General features: G+C 35.0%; 1 protein-coding gene and 1 pseudogene across 5 annotated transcripts; both read right to left on the reverse strand.

The window, feature by feature from the left end:
- Nucleotides 1-58: 58 nt before the first annotated feature.
- On the reverse strand, nt 59-5,603 carry LOC149013041 (deSI-like protein At4g17486). 4 transcript variants are annotated; one of them, XM_089159594.1, is made up of 5 exons: nt 5,307-5,603; nt 4,828-5,066; nt 2,069-2,356; nt 1,740-1,826; nt 59-825 (listed from the first exon to the last, which is right to left on the reverse strand). In XM_089159594.1, exons 2-5 carry the CDS (start codon nt 4,979-4,981, stop codon nt 683-685), a joined length of 672 nt encoding a protein of 223 aa, XP_089015720.1. In that variant the 5' UTR covers nt 4,982-5,066; nt 5,307-5,603; the 3' UTR covers nt 59-682. The 4 variants fall into 4 exon arrangements, with proteins under 4 accessions (XP_089015720.1, XP_089015722.1, XP_089015721.1 ...); XM_089159596.1 differs by having other exon boundaries at nt 5,300-5,603; XM_089159595.1 differs by having other exon boundaries at nt 5,193-5,603.
- Nucleotides 5,604-7,106: 1,503 nt separating this feature from the next.
- LOC149013042 (nudix hydrolase 8-like) lies at nt 7,107-12,291 on the reverse strand (annotated as a pseudogene). The gene is made up of 9 exons (XR_016174083.1): nt 11,639-12,291; nt 10,762-11,033; nt 9,908-9,973; nt 9,541-9,679; nt 9,356-9,433; nt 9,004-9,054; nt 8,814-8,848; nt 8,141-8,249; nt 7,107-7,636 (listed from the first exon to the last, which is right to left on the reverse strand). The product of XR_016174083.1 is annotated as a nudix hydrolase 8-like (transcript).
- Nucleotides 12,292-19,676: the final 7,385 nt, after the last annotated feature.

Below are 19,676 nucleotides of genomic sequence, written 5' to 3' on the forward strand. Positions count from 1 at the left end.
GTCTATTTGGAGCCACATGTAATATATACATGTAATATATTATACTAAGGAGACCTAATATTAGTTTATGATCCACTAAAATGACTCACACATAAAAAACTCTAATTTATAAAATCATTTACAATTTATAATGCAAATATGCAATGGGCCTTTAATTTATTACAATACGTGTTGTTGAAGGAAATCCACTCCTGTACTTCAATTACAAAGAAGACAATCCAATTAAAATTTATTAGGGTAAAGAGCAATAATCAGTTGCTTGTTATATTTGGCTATTTAACTTTTTTTTGTGAAAAGAGAAATTTTATAAACTTCCGGCTATTTTAATATTTAGTGTTTTTTTTTTTAATAAATCTTCCACACCAACTTTTTTTAACAACCCAAGAAAGAAGAAAAAGATACTTAAAACTATGTTATTACAAGAAGCTGGAATGAACTCTTATCAGATACCATTACTATTGTTTCTTCTGAAATCTGGTCAACAATTGACTTCAAAATTTCATGCTCCCACAACAATAATAGGTGGTGCAAAAACTAGGAGATACATGTTTTACTATACACAAACAAATCTGAAAGTTAAAGGCTAAAATCTGGAACAGAAGTATACCCAGTATTGAAGGATTTATCAGTACAAGCGAAAATCTTATGGTACTAAATGGAGCCGAAACAAGGACCTGATCAATCACTGAAGCTCATTTGTAAGCCTCACTGGTCTCTCATTTATAAAGACCAGATCACCATTTGGCGAAGTAAGCAAGTGATGACCTGAATCCTCATCCTCACTGACTTCTGCTGGTGAAGACGCCATAGAATCAGACCCATCTTCTGTTGATTCATATTTGGAACGAAAAAATGTCAGAGAGAGAGACAGAGAGTTAAAAATACATAATAAATAAAAAACCCAGAATCCTGCACAGCTCTGAACCAGCATACACGACAACTCCGATGGTACATGGTATGGGATGTGGTTATGAAGTATCAAAATAGAAAGAGTCATGTGATAACTTTGAAACCAATATGCAGACATTCCAAACCCCCCCCCCCCCAACCCCCAAAAAAGTGCAAAAATGGTGTGGTATTAAGGAAAAAGACAATCGTGGATGTCGAAGGAACCAGGGATGTAGCTGCACAATTTGCAGTCATCTTTTCTGTGGGGCCACCCAAAAGTTTATAATGATTAAGGGTGGTCCAAGTAGCCAAATCTATTTAGCTGGCTTATGATTTCATCTGGGTTTCGAATGAATGTAGACAGTAATTCAGAAACAAATAGAATAGGGATTACCAAGGATGAAAGTAAACGAGAGAAAAAAAAATTGATGGGACAAAGGAGGACCAGAGAATAAGGCTGTACTGTGTGTAATCTTGGAATGCATACCAACACAGTCCAAGTGGCAAAAAGCAGAATGCATACCAAATGACCAGAAGGGAAAGCTGCAAGTAAATGTACAGAAACAAATAGACGGAACTGATTTTGAAAGCATGGTGAACTGAATTACAGCCAGGTCTCTTCAGTATCAACTTGACCATCAGGATAAAGATCCAATGGTAAACCTTTCAAGGCAATGAAGGCATTAAACAGGATTTTAATGGTAACCAGATTTTTTTTTTCTTGGGGAAATTCACCAATTGAAATTCAATCAAAACAGATTTTTCTTTCTTTAAAAATTTTCCAATCCAATATGAGAAGCATACAAGATATTAACCTAATTAACATGGTACGTGCCAAAAAAGAAACTTACCAGAATATGCTGGATGATCAGGCAGATGCCTAACTGCTGCAACCTGCATATTCTCTGGTAGTAGACAGTTGCAGAAAGAACCTGAAACTTCCAAATTACCCCAGATCAAAATAAAGGAAAAGCCCCCATACTATCAGAGAAAAAACTGAAAAAGAAATCTACTATAACCGGAGACTACAAGGTATATGCATCCGCATTGGCTGGGATTATGCAGGCATCGTGTCTCATGCATGGACCCCAACTGGAACAGTTATATATGAACTGTCCAGAAGCCATAACTTATGCTCAGAGTAGTTTCATTGAAGACAAGAATCTTTCTTTTCTCTTACCTAATCTAGCTAACCGATTGACCCAACCAGGAATATGTTTTCCGGTGAGACGCATGCAAACATCATCAGTAAAATGGTTGCAGTTCTTTGCAATCAAATGATAGGAATCCCCATGATATTGTCCAGCAAAATGTTCCATGAATAACCGGAACTCTGAAGGACCCATATCTGTACTGCCCAATAACACTGACCGTCGGTAGACAAAACCAGGGCAGCACTTTGGCTCCACCTCAAACACTCCACTTGATGGGTACTCATGGGCTCCAAATGCAAACTCCATACCATGTACTGCAAACAGAAATGGCATCAGCACTCCATTAATGTTTACTAAGAAAGTCATAGATAAGTCATGAATGTTTCATATATAAGATAACAAGAATAGACGTAACCAGAATATTATAAACATTTCCATAACATTCATCAGTAATAGTGACATTCCATTGTTATTTTATTTTAATTAATAATATCTCCTAAGCAAGATTATCTTAAATGTTAGGTCCTGGCTTTTAAATGCCAATCCACGAAAAATCCACACTGCAAAAGAAAGTATAAGGGTAATATCTACGAGCGCCTTACATTAGCCAGAGACTTCAGGAATGATACGAATTGAGTTAGCGAACCATGATGATCAGAACCTTACACTAGCTAGAGACTTCAGGAATGTCACAAATTGAGTTAGCCAACCATGATGATCAGAACCTCACAAGTTGAAGGTGCCATCATGTAGATACTTGCACCAAAATAAAGCCAATGACCCTAAACATTGCTTTTTCCTTTTCCTTTTCCACTATTGTCAACAAAGGCATTCTAGTGCGTTGTAGATCTTATCCAAGACTTGTATCTTTTGATGATGCCATGTGAATCGCTAGAAACATGCGAAGTGTACGGCTAACTTCACAAGGGGACAAAAGTAGGCTACCATGAAACAAAACTTCTTTCTAAAGAGATTCAATTCAGAACTATTGTATGCCCAAGGCCCAATATCGAAATCATTTTGAAGGGTTTCCCTGACTTTGTCCATGTCAACAAGAACCTACGATTAGCTTTTCGGGAAATTTCCAAACAAACAATTTGAATGAAGTCTTTCGATTTCTTATTTTACTATGTTCAACTGTATGTATTCCTATATCCGTAGAGTACATTGAATGTACAGAAAATGACTATAGCAGAGTTTTTGTTACATATTAACAACTACTCTAGGAGGAACATTTTTATGTAATGCTAATGATTTAATAACTATCTTTGTAGCTCCAGGATGTTTCAGTTTACGCTCCTACCTATTAACTGGATATACCAAGAGACATGAACGGGCAAGCTGGTGATACACTTTGAACCGAGTAGCATTGGGCACGTGGAATCCCATCTAAATCAACAAGGACCACTTTGCAAGGCTGAATATTCCTGGGTGGCTGAAGGCGAAGTGGTACTGTGATGGAATGGTAAGATGAACCCCATTAGGAAGTCAAAATAGAACATGAAACTGTAAGCTCCCAAGGAGTGGGAGGAAACTAGGCTTTAATCGCGTGTTCCATGAAGAAACAGGTGGCAACTCTTATGCCGTAACTCACCTGCCTAAGAATCTTTCATCTGTACATTTTCTGCAAAAGCCCTTCCTATTGGATGGAAAAGGATCTCATGATCCTGAACCAATCTTATATGGGATTGCAATCCTAAGTTTGTCTATGAAGAGCAGATCTAATTGTACTAGTGTCTATAATTAGTTTTCTTGTATGTACAAATAACTTTATAATCAATTGAAGAATTGGTTTAAATTTGAAGCTGAAGAAAACATTTAGTGGGGTTCCCTCTAGGGAACTTGACCAACCAAAATATGTTGATTTAACATTTGCTACCAATAATAGGTTCAATATAATTATAAAAACATAAAATGTGCAAGAAGATCCAATTAAGGTAATACTTCTTAAGCAGGTCCATCCAGGGATCTTAGATTTATGAAAGAAACTTTTAAAATCCATTCACCTAATGTATACAAGCAGTTAGGTTAACAACATAAGAATACCTGAATACCTTGTAACTGGTTTTTCATTCTTAAAAGAATAACATAAAGCATCAGCTGATGTAATATCTCTCACTTTTTGTTATAATCAGATTAAGCAACTGAGAGTTTCACATAATAAGAGTATATCAGAAGCCTGAGGCATCAACAAGAGCCCAGAGCCATGAGGCTTGCCAAGAAAGGATTGTATTAACTTGGCTCCTTCCACTGTGGATAGGATTAAAACCTGCATTTGTTGGGTTTTGGATTCCAATAACTGTTTCCCTAGTTGGTTGATCTTCGGATCCCAAGTACTGCTTCAATCCAGTTGAATGGTGGTTGTTTTGGGTTTCAAGAGCTTTATGAGAATGCTGTAGGAAATTGTTTGATGAAATTTTGCACAACAAGTGCAGTAACATTTTTCCTCAATGATATTCTAAAGCAACTTCAATATGTCATAACGTTGCTAAAACATGATAACTCTCCAGCATGGTAAGGATATCCATCATTGCCTTAACATTTTGTCCCAGTATTCTAGGAAATGCACACAGGAAAAAACACTTCATAGCCATTGTCAGCGCCTCCAATGGTGGGATTAATCAAACTTGAATTATTACGAAACATATTTTTGTTCACACCAGTTGTTCTCTTAAGGATGATGAGACTTACAACCGTCCAGCAACAGGAAATTTCCAATCTTCCAACTTCAACATAACAGAGGACAATGCAACACACATAGAAGCAATTGATAAGATTCACATACCTTCGATTCCGGAGTGGTAGATACCAAGCCCAAACCAGTAGAGATAGTTGTTTATGGGCGTCAGATCATAGACATTGAGGTACAACTGAGCACGATTGCCTCTTCCATTACTGTAATCCTTAGTAGCTACCGAACGCGACAAGAAAGGGCGCATGTTAAAAATCCACTCCACCAAATCTCCCCAAGTTGACTATTTCTATAATTCCAATTTCGATTTGTCCAATTAGGCGAAAGAAGCCCTAAAGAAGCAAATTACGCAACAAATCAGCGACGACGTGAAAAAAAGGAAAAAAAACACAAAAATGTCACACTGAAACCCAATCAAGAACCCAAGAAGAATCAATAGCAAGAGTAACATAAATTACAGTGAAAAAGAAATATGGATTGAAGCCAGGAGCCGTCGAACCAAAGAATGCGTGAGGAAAATCAATCGTCAAAGTAAGAAAGAGAGAAAATTAAAGAGATATCTTACGACTTACGAATCTTTAAGAGCGAAAGCCGCGAAAACATAAATGGCGGCTCTCGCCCTCAGATCGGAGAAGAATGTTAAGAGATTTGAAGTTTGATTTCAGGAAGATAATGATTTTAAACTGAGAATTTGAATGGCTTTTGCACTTACGAACCGTTAAATTAAATTACCGAATAATAATATAATAAGTAACACAAAAAATGGAGGAAGAGTGGAAGACCAAAAGTAAAGAGTAAAGAGACCCTTTTTGATAAAAATAAAAACAAAAACAAATGAGACACGCTTCATGCTTAATTTTGCTTGGGTCATGCGCCTTAATCATCAAGCTGAAATTTTGACCGTTTGATCCGATATTTCGGTCAAGATTTCGATCTCGACCTTTAAATTTTAACGGTCGAGATCGAAATTTCGACCTGACCTCCTGAAATGCTTGGCTTTATGCTTGCATTAGAAAATGAATCGACCTCGGACAAGATTTAAAGTTATGTTTGGATGTAATTAATCAAAAAATAAAAAAATTAATGCAATATCAACCGTGCACTGGCGTATACGGTCAAGATTAAGTTGAGACATCGATTTTGACTCCTTGTTTCTGAGTATAAAGTTTTCGAAACGAGTGGCCGAGATTTCAATATTAACCTTGCATTGCTGGTGCTGCACATTAATTACACAGCACCCAAGCACAACCTGAAATCAAGACGACCATTTTCGAATGGTCCAAACTCCAGTCACATGATTTCAATTCATTTCTTGAAATTTTAGTTAATTTATGAAAATCTGCACACTATCTCAAGTGTGTATGGTAAGAAATAGGAATGGAAGTTTCGCAACATTTCTATTAAAAAAATTGAGTTTTGTGTTTTATATGATGGAGGAGGCAGTGGAGTTGAATGTGTGATGCAACCAATGTTGGTGGGTGATTCATCAACATTAAATTATTTTCGTTCGTATAAGTAGTGAACATTGGGTCTTTATCACACATATTTTACTCTCAAGGGATGTATGACAACGTTTTCATTCTATTATTTTGTTTCTAGATTAATAAATGATTTTTTCCTTTTTTTTTTTTTTATATTTTCAATATTTCTTTTTCTTTATAGGTGCTGAAATTTTATATAGTTACATTAAAAAGAAAAAAATATTTTTGTAATCCAAAAAAAATAATAATAATAATTGAGTTTTTAGGATTTTAAAATAGAAAGTCATGTCTTAATATAAAATTAAAAAAAATAAAATAAAAAGCAGATCAGATCAGATCATACATACATGATTTCGACAGTTAATATTCCAAAAATACTAAAAACACAAGAAACAGAAATCAGAAACTTCACCAGACTTTATCTGTCTTCTTTAAGCTTCGTTTTGGTGTTTTTCAAAATTGTGCCAAAGCCATTTCAATTAGTAAATTTGCTTAAAAGAAATCAGAAACATAAAACAAACTGGGCCATTTCTGTCCCCGGAAAAGAAATGATTTCAGGAAGACTTACCACACAGATCCTTTATGGCTCATTCTGCTAATTTGGATCAGAATAGAGTATAGAATCCCTTGTGGATTTAAGGTGATCCTAATACAGAATCCAGGAAGGAAAAAATCTTTATCTCATGGATTTTGTTTCTACTTTCTAGGGCTAATGCTTCTTCAGGATCTGTGAGAAGTAATACATATTACCTCAAATATTTGCACAAAGCAGTTTGGTTGGTGCTCATATTTCACCAAGTATTTCAACTTGAGGTTTCAGCTGAAACACAATCTCTCATGTAACCATTAGGAGTAGTGAACAGTAGTTGAAAAGTACCAAAGAACAAGAAAAATGAGGCTCCAAGAAATGAAATATAAATATCAGTTCTGTTTTTTGTTTTTTTCATTTTTTCTTCAGCACTCATCCTCAGCAAAATGTGTTAAGAGAACCAAGATACAAATGTACAAGAGTCGTGTGTGTTCATACTATACATAACACATCAACTGTAATACCTGAATAAATGGTATTACTCTGTATATTGAACCCACATAGTTCCAGCTGGGTCCAAACTTCTTGACGTGTTGGTTACAACTACAAACCTGACTTAAAACTGGAATAGAGATAAAAGACATGATTAAGGGCCCAAGGGAGTTGGGTTAGTGGCTTTATTGCTCTAACCACAAAGACAGTTGAAATCTGTAGTCTCAACAATATTGTAGTACAAGGAGGACGACTTTCCATCAAATTTTGAGATCACTTGATGAGCAGCTAATCCACAATAACGTTTCCTTGTTCGTGCAATGCAGATATCAATGATTTTCTTGAACATGTTGTCCCCTTGGATCATTGGTTGCTCGAGAAATTCGGTCAGTGGCATCCACTGAAGATGGCACAAAAATGCTTATCAGAAACTTCAGTAGTTAACAAAAGGAAATAAACAGGTCAGATTTGACAGCACCACACAGAAAGTAAACATTCTATGGGTTCAAAAGCCAGGGTTCTGATTGGGATAAGGAAAAATGACTTGAGAAAAACTCTGTAGTAGGAGATATTGCATTTGAATGCTCCAACAAATTTTGAATTATGAGAGTTTCAGATGGAGACTGAAGAAAGGATTAACTTCTCTAAAGTGTTGTATTTTAATTCAAACACGTTTGATTGAGACAAGACTAACTTCTCTCAAACATAGGTCATGAAATTGATCATATATCACGCACAATGATGCCAAGCAATACAGAGGAAATGGTGGAGTGAGGAGTCTTAACATCCACAATGTTGTAGTAGTTTGCAATGGATCGGTAAAGAGAGTACAGTGTTACAGATCATACTAAAAGAGACATTTAAGAGTTTAATGCTTCCATTCAGATCTGGTCAAGACATTTACCTTGGCAGCTTGGATTTCATGATCATCTACTTTGATTTCAGTTGATAACGGCCTTAGCATGCATATGAAGAATAAATCTGATTTTCCAAACGCCACATTATGTGCATGTCTGAAATCAAAGTGGAATAGATCATGTTAACAGATTGGCATTTCAAAATGCAAAATTTGTAGGCACTTGACTGTTATGATTTCAAAAGGTAAGAACAATAAGTCTGCATAAACAAAAAAAAATTCCTGACTTGAACCAAACAGAAATACAAATCTTTATATGGATTTTGGATCCAAAACCAAGTTGGTCATAGTTTGGTGGGAGATCCAACACAAAAATTTAAACAAGGTATGGAAAATTGAGGTAGCCAACCAAATTACGGTCTACACTTCAAATAACTTAGATGACTTCGGGCATCTCTTAACAGAGATGTTAAAATGAAGAAACAATGGTGATCACTAACCAGTCCAATTAATTACATCAGACGATCTTTTTTGAAGAAGAAGGAAACAACAAGAAAGATAGCAGGGTGGGCAAAAGCAGCAGAGACACATTTGATTGGAACAATTCTAAATCAGAAGAATGTGCTCCATGTTATTTAAAAGTACTACAACTCGGACACTCCTCACCCTAATGACAGTGAAAATTTTCTTGCATCAGTAATATAGTAGACAGGGACATTACCTAAAAGCAACCACTTCCTCAAATTGTGAGTCAATCTGCAAGTGCATCATGAATTACGGTCAAATTAAGAAGGACAAGTTTTGTTAAACTTTCAACGATGGATGCAATATTATTGATTTTTTATATTGATCTGAAATAGAAATAAATAGAGATACAAGGGACAGATAGGATAAAGTTATTGGATCCTTACACCAGTTTCCTCCCTGACTTCTCTCACTACTCCAGTAAAAATCTCCTCTGACTGTTTAAAGATCAACAACACAATTAGAATGGAATAGGATGGATATTTAAAAATTTGGATAGGCATACAAGTAATTTTTTTTCTTTGGGTAGTGAAATATAATTTATAGAGTATGCATGCAAGACAGTGGTAGGTAATTTAAGATGTATCTGAACCCATGTGCAAGGAATGGACCTGCACAACTTTAGAAACCTAAGAAGCTGGCAAAATGCCTTGTCAATTTTCTGGTAAGTTGCAATTAGATTGGGATCTAAAGCTCCAAGTAAATGAGGTTCAGAAAAATAAACTGCAGAAGTTTTACCTCATGAATGAAACCTGTTGGCAATTTCCATGAGCCAACAAATTCTGGGGCACAGTACTTCTCTTGAACAACAAGGATCTGAAGATAGTATCATAAAATGTTTGCATTTGCATTAGAAAGAAAATATTTTCGCAAACAAACTGGGCCAAAACTGAACATGCTGCATTCAAGATAACTCGGTATACCTCATTTTTGTCATTTATAGCAAATCCTCCAACTCCCACTTGATGTGAAGCATTAGCAGGAAGCAGATTCAGGTCCTTCAGGAAGCCAGTAAGTCAACATTACATATTCTTTCTCTGCATGGTGGTACTGGAAACCTTGCTGCATTCAATTAAGCATTCAGAACCATCAATTACAAAAATGAACCCTACATGCAGGTAAGAAAGCACTCTCTATCTAGAAAATGGGGAGAAGTATCCGATGGGGTTAAGGACTAACTGTACCTCACGAAAGCCTAAAAGGGGTCTTATATTTATGTTTCACTATATTATTTTATCTTTTTCAGATAAAGAGTTTACAAATTCAATTTGTTGTAAAGCTTAAGATTACCTTCACTGCAACAGGAACAAGCTCAGATAGTTCCACAGGTAACTTGAGCCAAACTCCCTTCTTTCCCTAAAATGCAATCACGTGAAATTTTAGGTCGTATCCACATAGACTTGTCAGGTGATTCAAAACAAGGAAGAAATGAAGTATTAAATTAAAGGACACTTCATTTTTCAAAACTTGACAACAGGAGATATGGCAGCACCTCTATTTAGACTACAACCAGGCTAGTTAATAACCCTTCTTGCTTGTATCAATTTATTCTATATGCAAACTTTTCATTTGCACAATTTACATGCATATTAACTCCACAAGCATGAGTCTGTTGTGTGTCGTTAACTCATTATATTAACTACTTTGCATCATGGTCCTCAAAAACCTGAAACTTGGAAAACTCATACATCAGGTACTGAATAAAAGTGAAAACCAATTTGTATATATCTGTAGAAGTTACAGTCATGTCACTTAGTCTTGGGGTCTCTAATTAGTCTATGTTGGTGCACCCAACACTACATAAAATTGCCATTCCAACAAACACACAACACAAACAGAGTAGTCCATCTGTGGCCCTTTGGACTTTAGATTGCTAAGGACACAAACAGAGTTTTCCATCTTAACCCCTCCAGACACCAGATGCCAAGGACATGTGAATGGAACCAGTTTACTATGAAACATGAACTTTTGTAGCCAATCCAAGCAGTTATGATGAAGGCTGGGATAATTGAATATACGTTGGTGGTTGTATCAACATGGGTGAAACCAAAAACAGAGAAATAGACATGGGGATGCTAGTGTATACATATCAGCAATACATTAATAAAGTAGATACTATGGTCTCACAGAAAATGAGAAGTTACCAGTCGTTTCCACAGAGAAAGAGAAGATTGCAGCATAGAAGCAAAGGCATGTGGATTAGATGGTAATCTTTCTGAATTAATAACAATTCCTTCATATTCATCTTCAAAGGCCTCAAGTACACTTATTTCTCTGGAGAACAATATTGAGGAAGCCCAATTTTTCCCGAGGATCTGAGATGAACCATTTATCACAGCAAATTTGTCTTGCTCAAGTGAGTTTGAAGCTTGCTTTAAAGCTCCCGTATTTGAATAAGAAGCCTTCAGAGAAATACCTGCACAAGGAAATCGGCAAGTAGAAAAAACGTTCAACTTCAGTTTCTTAATGTAGATGGCAACACAGACCAATTAGGTAAGCAAGAGAAAAAAAAAATTTGAACTAATATTTCAAAATGAAAAAGCCCATCTTTGGTCACAGGACCAGGTATTGGAAAGCATAGCCAGGACTCCAATTATAAAGTCAAAATTTTCACAAGTACTCTATTATAGTCCTCTAGCTGGCTCTCCGAGTTGAAAGCAATTTAAAATGACAGAAAGCAACGAGGTCATGGATTGCAAGATTGTTGTTGAATTTCAAAAATTATACAGTCAGCAGGTGAGAAATAGCAATCGAAGACTTTCCATTTTTCTACAAAAGAAAACAACTGGAGAATGTAGATCCTTAGTTGATATTCACACTCAACCAACCATGGATTACTATTTTCAATAAATGCAGTTCAGAGAAATTATGCACCCATAAGCGCCGATAACTTTAAAACCATACTTCCAGCAAAATTTTGAGAAGTGGCATGCTCGAGGCTTCAATTGAAGCCACAAACTCACGACCAGAGGTCGAAAATAGTGAAATGTCTCAAAAAATTGAACAAACTGCAAGGTTTACCTCTGCAATAACAAAATTGTCGTGTGATTTTAACACCAACCAAACGCCTCAGAGACTCATTTGAGCAAGATTTCCCCGTCGAGCACACTATCTTAGGCGCAGATACCTGTCTCAAATCAAACAAGTGCTGCCCCATCACTAACAACCCCAGCCAATCTCCGATGCAGTCTGGTTCTCTATTTACGACGCAAGAACCAAGAATCAAAATCCTGTGAAGCTCCCTCCCAGAGAAAATCAACTTGTAGTGCTTCAAGAACAAACTATTAAAGAGGAGTATCTCATCAGACAGCGTCAGCTAGAAGGATAGAAGCTTGGATAAGGTACAAAAGATACCACGATGAAGTTTGGTACAGAACGACACAAATGTAAAATCAACTCAGGCCAAATTTTAAACCTGCAAATTTTTTTTTCAGAAACCCAGAGTTTGGGAAGTTGGGTGCTTGCTGGTTTAACTGATCTGAAATGAGATTTGTGTAAGGAAGACATCCATGGCCTAAATTTACTGAAGAAGTAATGAACTCGAAATTTCGGAATTTAAAGAAGAGAGAGATGTGAACTGTTGCAGAGTACAATACTGATACTGAGCTGAGAGAGCCCGGGAAAGCGAGACAGAGAGAGATGAGTTTCAGATACCAGAAAGTGAGAAAACAATAAACTATATGTAGTAGCACAGAGACGCGTGGACATCAATAGCACGTGAATTTCAATAACCAAATGAGTAAATATATAATATATATATATACTTGTATATATATATATATAACTTGTTGGCTTTTTTTTTTTGATTAGAAATATCTATGATGATGTTGCTGCTGCTGTATCAAATACCTAGATTTATGTAACCAAACACGCCTTAAAGGTGTTGTTTATTTGCCCATTGCATTTATGACATGGCCCAATGTCTCTCGTGGTGGAGGTTTTTGAGTTGGGAGGTTCTATCCTGGTTTGTAAAGAAAAACACTAGTCTCATTTGAAGAGTGCCAAGTTGGACGGAAAAGACCAAACAAACCCAAACCGGGGGGGCGCACCATTTATACCAAATTTTAAAGTAGTTTTATTTGTTTTTTTTATTTCTGTTTCAATCAATCTAATTTCTTTCCCCAACAATACTATTGGTTTCCATCAATCCAATTTCTTATTTATTTATTCCAATATCTCTCTTTTATAGTCCGTATTTTAATTCAAGAGGTGGAGAAGAAAATATAAAAGAAATATGAAAATCAATAAACCGTTACCCATGGAGCAACTTTTATTTTTAATTAATTAGCCTAAATCTAAACCACCCCAAACCACATTGTTGGCACCGTAGTTTTAGTTAGTTTTGTTCTAAAGGGACTCATTTTTCATCACTTTTGCTAGAGCACTATGTTCAACGGAAAAAATGATGTGAATGTATATTTAGCACAATGGTGCAACTTTATAGATAAAAGTAGTATATTCAAAGAGGTCGGTATTGGATTCAATAGTATGACCTACATGCTGCGCTTTTAATGTGCAGCATGTGCAACACACGGTCGAGATCGAAATTTTGGTCGAGATCGTGCGCAGCACTGAAACATTGAAGCACTAGCACGGCCTTGAAGCACAGCTCCTGGATTCAAACCTCTTTCCCTCCACATCTTTCCAGCTTTCTCCTTCTCCTCTAGGCTTGTGGACCATCGGTCGTTATAACTGCCTTGAAATGACAAAAAAAAAAAAAAAAAAAAAAACATGGAAAAATTAAATGATTAGCTTTCTTTCTTTCATTCTTTTTTTTTCTTTCTTTCTCACTCAATATTTCAATCAATAAAAATAATTAAAATTGAGTTTAAAATTTTGGCATAATTTTCTTAAAAACCATCTCCTTGATTTCTTGTCCTCCTAAACTACATGGATCTGTGGGCAGAATTGTTGTCCCGTCATTTATCCATTTGATCATAAATTATTGAAGGAAGAGAATTTTCTTTAAGATTACATCTCTTATTTAATAACTACCGGGGAAAAAAATTTCTTATTTAATACAATATTTTTTGTTCATTAGAGAAAAAAAATATATAAAAAATTTAGGTCACCATTTTGATTACGTTTTATTTTGGTAAAATACCATTTTGATTACCATGAAGATCTTCTTACTTAAAGTAGCTCGATTGGATAAGAACGGATTTGAGAAATTATTGATAAAAACAATGAGAAAATGAAAACTACTGCGCCTTGTGGAGCTGGAAAGGCTAGAACGTTCCAAATCAATTGCTCCCAGAGGGCCCCAGAGATTGATTTGTTTGTCTGTTTTGCCCTAAATGGCATGCAACATGAGTGTTGTATTGATATTGTTCCCAAATGTTTCAGCAGAACTAAAAAAATTATATCGTTCTTCAAATGCTTTATAAAAAGTGGTGGAAGCTGAATATGCTACCATCACAAAGTGCTTCCCAAATTAGCAACATATTCACGTGGGGATTAGTTACTTTATTATTATTTTTTAATCTAAGTTTAATTTATTAAAAAATTCTCATGAAAAAAAAAATAATTTATACATGATTATAGTAACCACACAACAATTAGATTTTATTTATGGTTATCTACATCGAAAGGTCTGCGTTAAGGGTGTTCTCTTAGTCCCTATGTGTTCTTATTGATTATGAAAATCATTTTTAAACTCTTAAACAAGTATAGGTCTCTTGACATGTTCAAAGGAATTAAAGTTGTAAGGACAACTCCTGAAATCTCTCATATTTTTTTCGCTAATGACACTTTTTTATTCTATCGTGCGGAGAAAGAGGATGTACTAGCCCTAAAAGCAATTTCAGAATTGTTCTCAAATATTATTGGGCAGGAAATCAAATTTGACAAAAGTTAAATTTTTTTTTTTTTTTTTTTTTATAATTATAAATGACTCTCAACATGACAGATAAGGAAAATTTATCCAGCCAATTTCCTCGTTAGAAATGGACTATCCATTTTCTTGCAGTTGTGAAAGTAAGATTTGATTAACTTGTTTGCAGTACCTATTCTAATGTGTACAAAGGTACATAACTCACAACTAAACAACTCGGGATGGAGTATGAGACTATTTTGGAAAGGCCAGATAAAGTATATCTACACACAAAGTATAAAGAATGGAGATATCACTGAGACATTAGTTGTTGGGCTTCGTGCTGGGATAGATCAAGCCCGACTTTCAAATATCCAACTCACCAAAATATGATGCAATATAGAAGATGTGGTTGATCTAATTTGGCCTTTAAAATACAAACAATGGCCTCTATCTCTTGTCCCCTTTTTGGCAGAATTAACTATTTACACCGAGGATATAGAATTTAACAGGTTTAAAAATCCCACACTTCAACAATACCTTACCTATCTAACATATAAATCTTCTGTACAACTTAAGGATGCATGGAATTTAGTAGACACTACTAAACTATGTAATTGCTTTTCTAAGTAATATATTTTTATCCTATTTCATTAAAGAAAAAAGAGAGAATATTTCATGAGCATCAATACGAATATTATGTATTATTTTTCAATCATTAATAATAATTACATGTGATTTTATATATGAGTATAATTCTATTTTATTTTTCAAAATAACTATAAGAATCATACAACTATAAAATATTTTTTCCCATTCTTTTAAAAAAGCCTTTCCTTTATTTAATCTAGTGTTGTTAAGGCATTTTAAACCCATATAAGAGTGGACATGCTTTTGGCAGAGCAGATCATGTGCATTTGTCGCTTTCAAGATTGTCCATATATGACACGACATTTTTAGTTTCTACAAAAAAAAAAAAAAAAAAAAAATTTTTTTTTGCTAGATTTTCCACTTAATCCTATGTATACATAGATAGGCTTGGTATGTTGTCACGAACATTTAATATATTACAATATTTTTTAAAATTTAAAAACATTATGCAATGACAAAACTTCTCATTTAGTGGACCATTAGACCTTTTTTTTTTAATTATAAAAGAAAAATATATTACTATTAACTATTATACATAATTCATCAGTTTCCATGGCTTGTTGGCTTCCTCTTCTATTGGTAGAGGTGTTAGTACTACGAGCATTACCTGCCAAGTTGGTGAAAAAGTCTAAAAGTGTTGGGGACTTATAAGTACAAAACAATGCATTGAACAAAGTAGACTTAATGCCTACCAAAGTTGGGATTAGGTGAATAGACCATTGCTTTTCAGGTGGGGTATGAAAGATAAGAATTGCCTCCATACCATTAAGCCAGATTTCTTAGACTTGACCTGGGATCGTTTTGATGAGTTCAATGACATCCTTCATTGTATGTATTAAAGCATATAGTACATTATTATTTTTTTCAATGTCCCTGCCTTAGCATAGATAATACAATCATGCTTCACAAGTCCCACACTCCAACCTGCTATATTTAGAGATTCGTTATATACGCCTGCACACAATAAATTCAGAGAGTGAGTGCATGATATTGGTGTTGCAGAAAGATTGGGGTGGGGGTTATGCATTGTGGGATTTAGTGTTTGCTTTAGGAATATTGTTATCTCCATTAGCCACCTGTTAATATTTGTTATTATTTTGTGAGGGTTAGGCTTAAGTTTGTTCATAATTACAATATTTCTTCCTATTCATATAAAACAACATGCAATCACAAAGATAGAAAAAACCACTAGATTTTTTGCTTGTCTAGTTGAAAATCAACTAGGAAGTCGTTGCATAGTTGCAAGATGGAATTTAGGGCTAGGTGTTCCGTCCTCAGCCCAAGAGGTTTTGTCACCCAAATTCTCTTGGTCCATTCATAAGAGATGAAAATATGCCAGCACGTTTCTATCTTATTTCCGCATAGTTCACAAAGATCCTGCATCTCCTTCCATTGGGATGATACAAGTCTAAATGGTAATTTTGCATTTAAGAACATCAAAAGAAAGATTTGAGTTTGGGGTGAAGTTGTAGTTTCCAGAACACTTTCCACCATTGTTGGAAATCATTTGACAAAATAGAGTATTTTTGTTTGATAAGGGGAAATATTTAACCTTGAGGGTAGTGGCCCAAAGAGAGGTGGCTTCAGAGAGAAGTTTCTAGACTTGTTTTAGAAGCAGTCTTTGGTTAATGTCTTCTATTTTTTCAAAATCCAGTCCCCTTGAAGGTTTTGGTCTACATGATTTATCCCATGAGGTTAGGGATAGCTGTTTTTTCTTGCATGGGTTTCCCAATCAGAATCTGTGGTAGAGAGAGTCAATTTGTTTGCATGTTGTTTTTGAGAAGCGAAAACACTGCATATGATAGAGGGATAAAGGTTGTAAGATTGATTTGATGAGGACTTCTCTCCTAACAAAAGAAAGTGTGGATGCTTTGCAAGATGCAAATCTGCTATTGATCTTGTTGATAATAAACTTGAGATTTTATTTTTTATTTTTTTTATTTAGATCTTCCATGTAACAAATTTGTCCCCAGGTACATCGCATCCTTTTTTCATTTATGAGATCCCCAAGATCGACTGGATTTGGATTTTTTGTTAATGGCTAACATTTCTGCTAGAGAAAGCTCCACTTTTTTCCAAGTTGATTTCTTGTGCGGTAATGTCAGAGAACAGTTTCAGGGTGGCTTTTATTGTTTACACATCATCCTTTTCAGCTCGACAAAATAGAAAGATGTCCTTTGTAAAAAATACGTGAGAAATTTTACAGTGCGGTAAACATGTTTAAGGCCCTATATTCATTAAGGAGTCTTAATAAAATCTCCATAATCAATAGGAACATGTATGGGGTGAGGGGGCAGCCCTGTCAAATTCCCCTAGTCTCAAAAAACCATTGGAACGGGGGCTGCCATTGAATTTGACAAAAAAAGAGGCAGAGTTTATGAGCTTAGAGACAAGATCGCATCAAGACAAGTCAAAACCTAGAAAAGAGAAAATGTCATGGATAGCTTTCCACTCAACTTGATTATAAGCCTTTGACATGTCGAGTTTTAAAACCACAAACCTTGCCTTGCTCATGGTTTTGTTCATGAAATGGAAGATCTCATGAGCAAGGAAAATATTTTTATATAATTTGTCTTTTTGCTACAAAGGCACTTTGAAGAAGGGAAATGATGTGGCTAAGTATGGGTCTCAGGCGGAGGGCCAAGATTTTGACAAGGATTTTGTAAGTGACATTGCAAAGGCAAGAATTTTTTTTTTTTTTTTTTTAAACATAATAAACTGTGGGTTGTTCCCCATGTAAGGTGCAGTCAGTAAAGCAAGTTGAGACAAATTGCAATAAATCCTTATGTATAAAGTCCCAATGTTAGATCATTTGTGATGCAGCCACACATTTGGATTCTTGTATGGTGTAAGAGATTGATGTATATTTTTTGGGTACTAAATAGCCCTTCAGATGCTATGATTTATGCACCATTTTGTACATATAATGTGACCATTAAACATGAATGTGTTTGCTCAGACAGAAGTATATGTTGGAAGGTATTCATTCAGATCAATCCACTACTGATCTAATCCTTCCGTATGGTGTAAAGTGCAAGGGTAAAATAAAGTCATTTATGATTTAAGGTCGTGTTTGATAACCCATTGAGCGTTTTTACTTTAGGAAACACCAGAAGTAGGTTGTGATGTTTTTAGAAGCATAAACACTTTGATAGGTATTTGATTAAACTTACTTTTAGAAATGTAAACTTTGATCTCTGAGGATGGAGAAGATGAAGAATTGAGTGATCTCTATCGCTAGGATTGAAGAAACCTACCAAAGTATGAGAAGGTTTGGGTTCCTTGAGTTTAGAATGCCAAATTCACGAATATCCCTCTCTAAAATTGCTTCTCTTAAATGTAGATGTTCAACTTTTACTTCGGAAAAATAGCTGCCAAAGGATAAATTTTCATAAATTTCAATTTTGTTCAATAAAACAATTCTATCAAGTGATTTTCGGCCAAATTTTAGTTTCAGATATAGTTATTCAATTTTACAAATAATTCGAGAATTATTCTTTGAATCCAAATATTACGATTTATTCTCCCAAATCTGCAATTTTCCCATTGATTAAGTAAAATTATCTACTATTACGTGTATGATTAATATTCATGATTAATTATGGCCAAACCAAATTATATGCGAATAATTTTGATTTAATAACAATGTGAGAAAAAGTGAAAACTCATCGATTTTTTTACTGCCAATACATCTACTGATTAATTTTTTTTCTATTTCTTTTGCAAACAATTTCTACCACTAATGACATTCTCTACAATTCTTTACTATTTATGCACATTCTTTTATGATTGATTGAAATTCTTAACTTGAGAATAACAGATGAAGCTAAGAGGTTAAGTTCTTCGTCCATTTACCATTTTTTGAACTTATAAAATCCAAAACCATAGTGTTTTTTTTTTGTTTTTTTTTTTTTTTTAAATTAGCTTCTAAGTTAGGTGTTATTGTTAGTTTTAGATTTTGATATACTATTAGTATTTTAACTATTTCTATAATCAATTTTCTTAATCACATACAACATCCGAAGTATATTGATTTCTCTTTACGATTCTACTCCTATTTTCAATCTCTTTAATATTTATTCACATTCAAAATTTTTACCCGATATTTTTTTTAACAAATGAATAATTTTCAAATCCAAATTTTAATTTATGCGCTTTATTGATTGCTTTGTTGATTGAAAAAAATTAATTTGATCGAAATATTCCAAATTCTAAATAAATAACCATCCAAACTTGCTTTCATGGTACTTAACTAGAACACCACGGGGGGCCGGGAGCACCGCTCGCCGGGACCGTGGGAGACTCCACCACGCAAACACCGGATTAGTCAAGGCAAAGCCTTAAACCGAGTTTGGCAACCAAAAAAAAAAAAAACTAGAACACGTAGACCGACTTAAGTTAAGTTGGCACGCAAGATTGATGAGGTCTGGGGCCCATCAGGCCCATCCATTGGCTCGTATGCAATGAGGTGATGCTGAACTGTGACACGTTGACGGCTTAGATCGAGATCTAAGAGCGACAACAAATGGGTCAATGGTCAACAACTTTATGACGACACGTAAACCGCTTCTCCGTTTGTCACTACCCACTGTTCCG

Source organism: Hakea prostrata, chromosome 6 (genome assembly GCF_041222555.1).
Source record: "Hakea prostrata isolate BN-2017 chromosome 6, UWA_Hpros_2, whole genome shotgun sequence".
Lineage (NCBI taxonomy): Eukaryota > Viridiplantae > Streptophyta > Magnoliopsida > Proteales > Proteaceae > Hakea > Hakea prostrata.

Coding starts and splice junctions, on each gene's coding strand:
- LOC149013041 (XM_089159594.1), bottom strand. CDS start 4,981: ATGCGCCCTTTCTTGTCGCGTTCGGTAGCTACTAAGGATTACAGTAAT. Junction 2,357..4,827: donor CTACCACTCCGGAATCGAAG/GTATGTGAATCT, acceptor TTCTGTTTGCAG/TACATGGTATGGAGTTTGCA. Junction 1,827..2,068: donor CAATCGGTTAGCTAGATTAG/GTAAGAGAAAAG, acceptor GTAATTTGGAAG/TTTCAGGTTCTTTCTGCAAC.